General features: G+C 53.8%; 1 protein-coding gene across 1 annotated transcript; it reads left to right on the forward strand.

The window, feature by feature from the left end:
* The first annotated feature begins 3999 nt into the window (after window positions 1-3999).
* NKX6-1 (NK6 homeobox 1) lies at window positions 4000-9020 on the forward strand. Its single transcript, XM_029235975.1, has 3 exons — window positions 4000-4666; window positions 6345-6517; window positions 8758-9020. The coding sequence occupies exons 1-3, from the start codon at window positions 4000-4002 to the stop codon at window positions 9013-9015; spliced, it is 1098 nt and encodes a 365-aa protein (XP_029091808.1). The 3' UTR covers window positions 9016-9020.
* Window positions 9021-9423: the final 403 nt, after the last annotated feature.

The following is a 9423-nucleotide window of genomic DNA, read 5'->3' on the forward strand; positions in this document are numbered from 1 at the left end:
GTGACACGTTCCATTCCTAGGGGTTGCTTAGAAATGTCGGACTTTATTAGGTCGTGGGCAGAAGCGCGCGCGGGTTCTGGGGGTTCCCCGAGGGAGAGAAGTCCGGACTCTCTAGGGCGTGTGTATGCAGTGTGTAAGATGGCCCCGACTGAAAACCGGCCTCCCGCATCCGCGTCGGGATCTGCTCCTCCAGGACGCTGTCCTGAAGGAGGTTTTAGCTCTGGAGGGACAGGGCTATCTTTCCCCGCGAGAGACTGGGGCAGCCCACCCCCTTCGAGGACGCCCCTCGCTCTCCCGGCTCCCAGCTGGAGACAGACGGAGCAGATCGATGATGACCACCAACACACCAGGCAAGAGGCACCGGCCTTCCTTCAGCGCCTCGCAGCGTGCGTCTGGAATACACGCTGCCCCAAGCGGGATTCAGGCACCCGGGGTTCACGCCCCGGGGATCGAGGTACACAGACCCCAGATTTTTTTTACTGTCACAATTAAGAACAATGCTGCTATTTTAATTCCCCAATGTGAATGATAAGTAAAAGCAAACGATTGAGACTTCTTACCCGTACCCAGTTTTGCAACTATTTACCGGTGGCAATTAACCCGGAGTTGGGTGGAGTTGAATCAATCTCTCCTGGTGTCGGTCTGTCTCTTTGATTTTGCTCTGTCTCGACCTCACCCACCACAAATCTGATACTAAATTTACAATAGGAAAATGCTCAGTTCTTTCCCAGGTCACACTATTTACATGAAATAAAGGGGAGTAGCTTTTAAAAATTGGAATCTTTGGGAATCACTGGCCTCCTTCCCTCTCCATTCCTACCTAGTCCTTGAGAATGCTGTGAGGAATGCCGGGGATATGAGGAGGTCGCTGGTGGCCAAGGCGCGCGGTCCAGGCGGAAGGTTGTGTGCCACCTCCGTATTGGAGACTCCCGAGGCGAGAAAAAGTTTCGTTTTCAACGAATCGAGAAGCAGAGGACCCCAACACTCGGGGCAGGGCCGGGCTACACGCTCCACTCTCCTGCAGCAGTCTCCTGGCCTGTCGACGGGGCACGGCGCTGGGGTTTTAGACCCATAGCCCAGCAAAACATCCTCGCGGGGAAATACAGACAGCCCCCTCATCATCTCTATTCTTGCTCTCCTCAGAATAATTCACATTGAGGAAAGACTTCACCTTCCCCGGAGTCAGATTCTAAGGTCTATGAGGTGATGGGTTTAGCCCAGTCTTGAAGTTAATGAAAAAGTATCGGGAAGCAAGAAGGGAACTTTACTTTTATCTCAGAAGTGAATAATAAAAGTGGCAAAAGATAAACAAAAACCCCTCAAGCTCAAGCTCAAGTTGCCACCCTTAAAAGACCAGTGCGTCAGAAATGAAGGTTATCAAAGCGGAATAATCCCTCTGGCTTTTGGTGCTTGGATGCAAATGAGTGCTTTTGGCACTCATAGCCAAACTCCAACCATGGGTGGTGCCGCTGGAATTTTATTCCTTTATTTATTATAGCTGTTTATTTCTATTTTCTGCGAATTAAGTTTGGACTTAATGTTCTCATCGAAATTACTCTAGCCACCATCCCTCAATGGTGTGTTACTTTAATATCTTGAAATCTCTAAATTGTTCAAGGGTCCTCCTCCCCGTCTACACAGCTCAACCCTGCTGGAAATGTAAAGATCTCCAGGGATGGAAGAAATTGAGAGGAAATAAGGGAAACCACCCTCCAACTCAAACCCTAGACATCCCATCACCACAGCGCAGAAGCCGGAACATCTCCATCTCCCGAAACAACCCTGGCCTTGAGAGGAGGAGTAAGAGTTTCGGCGACGGTTTTCAAAAACTTACAGTGGATCGGGGGGAGGGGGGGAGGGTGTAACCAGGTACTTCTGTATCTAAAGACTCCACCTCAATTTTGGTGATTCTGCCCCCGTAAAACTCAAAACAAATAATAATCACAGGGGAGCAAAGTTAAAAAAGTTCACAGCTCTAAGGTCGAAACATCACACGAGGAATAAATATTCCCAATAAGCTGATTCCGTTCCCTGCGAATTGAGTAAACCTATAAATGATAACATCGTGTGGGGGGGCGGGGGGGACCCAGGAATGAAAAGAAAATGAAGGAGAAGGAACAGCGAAGGAGAGCGGGAGGTGGCAAAGACGGAAAAGGACGATGCTTCGGCCTACAAGAGGATTAAGGACATCTATAAGGCTTAAGGAGCAACAAATTAATTTACACAATCCTGGGAGAGCCCAGATGGCCTTTAATTAATCCCTTCAAAAGAAGGAGCCAGGCCAGGGCTACGCCGGCTGCCTGCTCCATTAGCTCCATTTTACAAGAGACCAGACTCCGTTCGAGGTGAGGCGTCGCGAGCTAGTGCGGAGAAGGGGGGTAGGGTGACGCGAGCAGGCCAGGGGGAGGCGAGGGAAGAATATGAACTGCTTTTCCATAAAAGGGTTGGGTTTCCATTATTCTTCTCTTTAAAAAGTAATACCCTCTTCATTTCTGCTCCCCCCTCCCCTTTCCCGTTTTATTTAACACAATTAATTGAGGCGTCCACTGGGCCAGCGGCCGAACCTCACCACTCGCCAGGCCCTGCCTCCGGGCCCCACCCACAGGAGGGATGGAAGTGGGAGGGGCGGTGGGATGGAAGTGGGAGGGGGCGGGAACGAGGCGGGTGCGGCCCAACGGCTCGTCCTCCTAAGCCAATCAGAAGGCGCGGCGCTCCCGAGTGGGCGCGACCCGGAGGCGACGCGAGGCCCAAGGCTGAGTGCTATTGGAGACGGTGGTTACGCCCCCCGGCCTGCACCCCGCTCCTCGGCCCCGCCCTTGCCGGCCGCCTCGGAGTGACGTCCTTCAAAGTTCTCATTTTGGACCCCCATTTCCCCCTCCCTCTCGTCCCCCAGCTAAAGAGGGGTAGGGAGTGATGCAAATGTTTTATTACCTTTGAGAGCTTCATCTGAACTGTCAGGCCCGAAGGGAAAAGGAGAGGAGAGAGAGAGTGGAAGAGCCGCGGAGAGGGTCAGCTTGGCCAGAGGACAGGACTTAGAAGAGCGAAGCCTGTAGAGCCGCGAAGAAAATGCGAGAGAGGAGAGGCAAAGGCGGAGAGTGAGAGGAAGAGAGGGCGCTGGGGGTGGGGGGTGGGGCCGGGGTCGCCAGGCCCGTTTTCAGAAGTGGACAGACGAGTGGAGCTGTAACCGAAGCCGTCAGACTTTTCACTTAGTCTGTTTTTCCGTGTTTTTCTCGCCCTTTTTCTTTTCAATATTGCAACTCTAGTGCCCCGTGGCCCAGAGGGGAAGGCAGGTCGGCGCGCCGAATCCGGGAGCCGCAGGGATTGGTGGCACTGCCCTTTCTGGCACAGAAGCCTCGGGCAGCGCTGGCGGAGGAAGCCCGCCCAGAGGCCAAATCCTCCCGCGGGCTGGATGCTCTCTCTCCCTTCGCGCTCCGAGCGCTGAGTGCGAATCAACCTCGTGGCCTGAAGAGCAGGGCATCCAAGTAAGATTGGACGAGCTCATCGGGCGGAACCCGGCATCCTTTGAACCTCCCCAAAGAAAAAGAGCCAGCCCCCACTCTCCCACATCAAAGCGGAGATTCGGTGACTCTTAACTTTGTTACAAGCTCTCTGGGGCCGGCTGGGGTTTTGTTTTGCTTATTTCCAAGAGGGAGAAGATGAGAAGTAGCGCACTTTGAGCGGCGAGGAAAAAGTGAGGAAGAGAGAAGAGCCCGGGATTGAATCCGGGACTCTAAGAGGGAAAAGACAGCCCAAACCACCTGGACTCTCGCTGGTCTCGGCGAGCCACCGCCTCTTGACTGGTGTGTTTGGACATTTCTGCTGCGCAGTTACGAGAGCAACTCTCAGCGGCTGCATTCTTGGCCCAGTTGGCAGGTCGCCTCCTGGTGTGCGGAGCGACTCCTCGCTCGCGCCCTCGGCGCTTCTAGCTCTCCTGAGCCCCTCCGGGGGCACCGGCCGGCGTTCCCGCTGCGTGGCTGCGGGCTCCGGCCTGATCGTGGGATGTTAGCGGTGGGGGCGATGGAGGGCACCCGGCAGAGCGCGTTCCTGCTCAGCAGCCCGCCCCTGGCCGCCCTGCACAGCATGGCAGAAATGAAGACCCCGCTGTACCCCGCCGCGTACCCCGCGCTGCCCGCCGGCCCCCCCTCCTCCTCGTCCTCCTCGTCCTCCTCGTCATCACCCTCCCCGCCTTTGGGCTCCCACAACCCAGGCAGCCTGAAGCCCCCGGCCGCGGGGGGGCTCTCATCCCTGGGCAGCCCCCCGCAGCAACTCTCGGCCGCCACCCCACATGGCATCAACGACATCCTGAGCCGGCCTTCCATGCCCGTGGCCTCAGGGGCAGCCCTGCCCTCCGCCTCGCCCTCCGGTTCCTCCTCCTCTTCCTCGTCCACCTCCGCTTCCTCCGCTTCGGCCGCCGCGGCCGCAGCTGCGGCCGCTGCCGCCGCCGCCTCAACCCCAGCGGGGCTGCTGGCCGGCCTGCCCCGTTTCAGCAGCCTGAGCCCGCCACCGCCGCCGCCCGGGCTCTACTTCAGCCCCAGCGCCGCGGCCGTGGCCGCCGTGGGTCGGTACCCCAAGCCGCTAGCCGAGCTGCCCGGCCGGACGCCTATCTTCTGGCCAGGAGTGATGCAGAGCCCGCCCTGGAGGGACGCACGCCTGGCCTGCACTCCTCGTGAGTACAATTGACTGCGCCCAGTTGTGCTTGTTCTGCCCGCTCTCAGGTCATGGCCCCTGATGTGCATGCCGAGTCCACCCTCTTGCCTGCCGAGTAGTTTGGCAGCGCCAGAATCGCACGAGTTAGGGCCAGGGCGTTCAGCGAGGAACTCTCGCTGTCCTGAGCTCCATGGTTGCGTCCAAGCGCCCCCCTCTCCCCAAGCCTTGGGCACGCCTTGCGGAACGGGTGTGCATGCGTCTCCACGGAACACAATGTGGTGCGGGGCGTGTCTCATCCGAGGCCCTGGCTGCTCCCGGAACAGCCCGGCCAGAACCGCATGCCCGTCCTGGGTTAAAGAGGTGGGGAGGGCAGGAGGGGCTACTGTGCTCCAGCCCGCACCCCAGCTTTCCAGTGTCCCATGCCGAAGTCCCACTCGACCTTCGCCAGCCTGACTGGCCTCCTCTCTACGAACCGGTGGGGACCGGCAGCGACGAGCCCTCCACAGCCCTGAGCCGAACGCATGTGTTTGCATGTACATCTCGGTCCAGGGTGTCCGCACCTCACCTCGTCGCCCTCACCACCGCCCCCCTCGCCCCCCGAGTACGCTCAGCCCAGGTGAGCCCACTGAAGAGAGGCCCGCGGCCCGTGGAGGAGGGCAAGCACCACTTCGGGCCGCTCCCCACCTCTGGGCCCTCGCTTTTCCACCTGCCTCGGCCCCGGACATATTGAGGGGCATCGTGGCTCTCAACATCCTAATATGAGAAAGAACCGGAGGAAGAACGAGACAGGACAAAGACGGGGGGAAATGCAACATCCCGCAAAGATCTTGCTCGAAACTGAGTTACCCCAGGATCCCCCTAATCTTATAGGTAGTTGGCCAGCGCGCCACGGAAGCTCCCATACTCCCAGGTGGCATTTAGGGGCCAGTCCCCTGTCCTTTTCTCGCTCTGTTCTTTGCTTTTGACCGAGTCCCCGAAGTTTCTTCTGTCTCCTGATCTCTTTCGTGTGGCTGAGCGGCAGTAACTGAGGGAAGCTGGGGGAGCCAAGCGGAGGCTCCCTTCGGAAGCCTCGGGACTGGGGCGGCCGGGGCAGGGGCGGCTGTCGGGGAGACGTTATTGTATTCGTTTGGATGGCCACGTAGGGACCGCCAACAAAGGCGGCGTCCCCTCCCGCTCGGCCGCAGCGGCGTTCGACGGGGGGGCGATTTAACTCTCTTGTGTTCCAAAAACAAGGCGCTCTTTGTTGCGCGAGCACAGGTTAGGAAAGCGGTCAAGGAACAAAACTAGTCACCCCCATGCAAAGGCCCCGGGACCGAACGAGCCCCAACTAGACGAGGCGGCGAGAGGGGACTTTCCCACACCCCCTCCCCCCCTGTACCCACACGCCTCAATTTACTGGGCCTAGAGATTGGGCCTCGGCAAACTTCAGCAGTGCGCTCCCTCTGTTGGACGTCGTTGGGCAGAAGGTTATTTACTGCGGCTCCAAACACACGCGCTTTTAAAAAACAGGTGGGTGTAAGAAGGCAAAGCGAGAAGCGCGGTGGGACTGCAAGCACCACGGCACTTCTCGTGCCCGCCGCGGAATACACTTGCCTTTCCCACCACAACGTTGTTTCTGGAGTTCGTCTCTTCTCAGCGGAGCCGCTCGTAACTGGTTGTTTCCCCCCTTCCTTTCTTTTTTTAATCTGTTCTCGTAGATCAAGGATCCATTTTGTTGGACAAAGATGGGAAGAGAAAACACACGAGACCCACGTTCTCGGGCCAGCAGATCTTCGCCCTGGAGAAGACTTTCGAACAAACGAAATACTTGGCGGGGCCCGAGAGGGCTCGCTTGGCCTATTCGTTGGGGATGACGGAGAGTCAGGTCAAGGTGAGTGGACCTTGCAAACCTCGAGGGAGAGCTCTCCCATGTACGTCATGCGCGCGCGTGTGCGCGCACACACACACACAAACACCCCAAACTAACAAACTAACAAACGGCCGCCCGAGGGTGCAGTCCGAGAAGCAAGGGGAGCGATGAGATCAGCGAAGGGGGTGGAGGGGGAGGTTACAAAGGCTCTGGGATCTCTCGGGCGGGCAAACTGTTGATGAACAAAAGGAATCAAGCCTCCGCCTTTGAAATTAGGTTCATCTAGATAGCAGCATGTGCTGGGGGAACTCGCCATTATTAGAGAATAAAAGCATTACGGAAATATCAGCCCTGAGAATAGACCAGGCTAGTTAGATAGCTTCTATGTATTCTATTTGTAAGGATATTCAAGCTTTTGTTTGTCAACTCAGGCTCCACTAGTTATATAATTCCCTAATGTAGATCAGCATTATAGTGCTACTGTATTAACTTGCAGGTTAAAAAAACCCCAATAAATCCACAAGATCTAACCACTTAGCATGGATGCATCTGCTTTTAGCTTACCTGAGGCAGCCACTTTGGAATAGTACTTTTCCAAATGAAATGACAAGATTATTACTGTATTATGAAATATAAGTTTATCAATAGATGTAAGATGTTTTACTGTTTATGACAACAAATTATAATTAAAATGTCACTTACCTTATAATTGAGTTGTATGGTGTATTTCCAGGGAATCAAATTGGAGAAATCTTTCCCTGAAATATAAAGGGATTGAAACAGCTAGGTACTTTAAATCTAGTGGTTTCCTATATTTCTGGTATTCTCTTTTGTTCTTCTTTTTCATTATATATATGTATGTATATATATATTTTTTGGTGTGTGTATGTGTGTTTAAGTCTGTTTCCGTTAGTTATATTGTTGCTTTTAAAATTAAGTAGGGATAACGTTAGCCATATCTGCTGGTCAGAGAGTATCTCCCCACAGATAAGCACCATAAAATGCATTTCAGGAGTGATTTTGTATGTTACCATTAGAGTACCATCACAGTTAAAATTATTTTTGCAGCGATTGGTACAGAGCCTACCACAGTAATCTGGAGGTCTTCATTTGTCACCATAAATATGTCGGTGTGGCTAGAAGTGAATTATTATAGCTGTATAAAGAAACTAAAAATCACTTTCTTAACAATTTTGATTCTCTAGATAAATACAAAACGGATGAGAAAATGGATGAGAAGCATAAAGAGAGGATGATTCAATATGTTTGGGAAATTGGTTGCTATTGCTGATGCTTTAGGTTAAAATATATGTATGAAACACGATGTCAAACATCATGAATAGGTTTAAAATATTTGTATAAAAATGAATGTCTTAGGGAGGGACAATATTAAAATAATATGTGAAAGATTAGGCATGCTAATAGTGGGAAGTAATGTAACTGGCAAAATTTCACTTAAAAAAATAACTGATGAAAATTCTTACTTTGACTTCGGTTTTATGAAAAACATTAAACCAGAGAGACAGAGAAAGACACACAAACTACTATGATGATTTCAACTTTTAAATATTAAATATTTTCATGCATTTATGTTGGTTATTATTACTGATTTGAGGTTTCTGTTTTAGCAGATTTTTTTTAAACTTTACATCATACATTACAAGTGTAAATGGGGAGGGGAGTGTTTACCTACCATATTTGTGTGTATTCAGACCTGAAATAAGTGAAACAGACAAATACCCCAAAGTGAAAAGAACAGAGGTAATTGGGGTAAATGCTGTGTCTTCTCCCACAAATCACACTAAAAAGCCAGTACACTTCAGATTGCTTGAAATACCTTAATCTAAGAAAGTTAAAAACGAATAGAATCGCAGTCATTATGAGGCAACTTTACGAAAGGGAAAAGTTTTCTACTTCAAACGAGAAAGTAGGCAAGCGAACTCTTTTAGGGAAACTCATTTTAAGTTTCCAAGTTTTTTTCTTTTCTGAGAAATCACTCACTGACAACCTCAATACTCTTGTGTTACCATCACTATGGCAACGGCAGTCAGTTTGTTGGTGCCTGATACTCGGAGGAAGCTGGGGCAGTGGAGACCGACTTCAACGGCCCAGACCTGGGAGGACTCTGCGGGAGGGTGTCAAGACGTCAGGGGCCCGCAGGAGCGACTGCGGGATGCGGAAGAGAAGGCATTGCCTGGCTCTGCTCACCTTAAATTCCTTCCGCCCCTGTCGCCCCTCTTCTCCGCTTTCTCGACCCCCAGGTTTGGTTCCAGAACCGCCGGACCAAGTGGAGGAAGAAGCACGCAGCCGAGATGGCCACGGCCAAGAAGAAGCAGGACTCGGAAACCGAGCGGCTGAAAGGGGCCTCGGAGAACGAGGAGGAGGACGACGACTATAACAAGCCCCTGGACCCCAACTCGGACGACGAGAAAATCACGCAGCTGCTGAAGAAGCACAAGTCCGGCAGCGGCGGCGGCGGCCTCCTGCTGCACGCGTCCGAGAACGAGAGCTCGTCCTGAGCGCCCGCCGCCCGCCCGGCCTCCGGCCACTCCGCGGCGGTCGCGGGGACCGCGCATCCCGTCTTCCCGCTCCTCGGGGCCCGGAGGACACGGCCCCGCCTGCCGGGGGCCCTTTGCTATTTTCTAAGATGTACATATCTATTTTTTTAACCTAGAAGTTGAGCGGGTCAGGGGAGAGAGACTCGGAGGATGATGAGAAGGCAGAGAAGGCCACGAAATACACCGCAAGACTAACGCAACAGACGCCGCAGCTGGGCCACCCTACCGCCCCGCTCGGTGTCCTAGTCGCGTCCCCCCTCCCGTGTCCCCCCCGCGCCCCCGCCCCCGCCTCTGTCTTGCGGCCGCTGGCCAGGGCGGGGGCGCTGAGAGGGCCTCTGAACCCGTCGACACCCACCGCGCGGGGGACCT

This window comes from Monodon monoceros, unplaced genomic scaffold, assembly GCF_005190385.1.
Source record: "Monodon monoceros isolate NGI ecotype Baffin Bay Population unplaced genomic scaffold, NGI_Narwhal_1 Super_Scaffold_20, whole genome shotgun sequence".
Lineage (NCBI taxonomy): Eukaryota > Metazoa > Chordata > Mammalia > Artiodactyla > Monodontidae > Monodon > Monodon monoceros.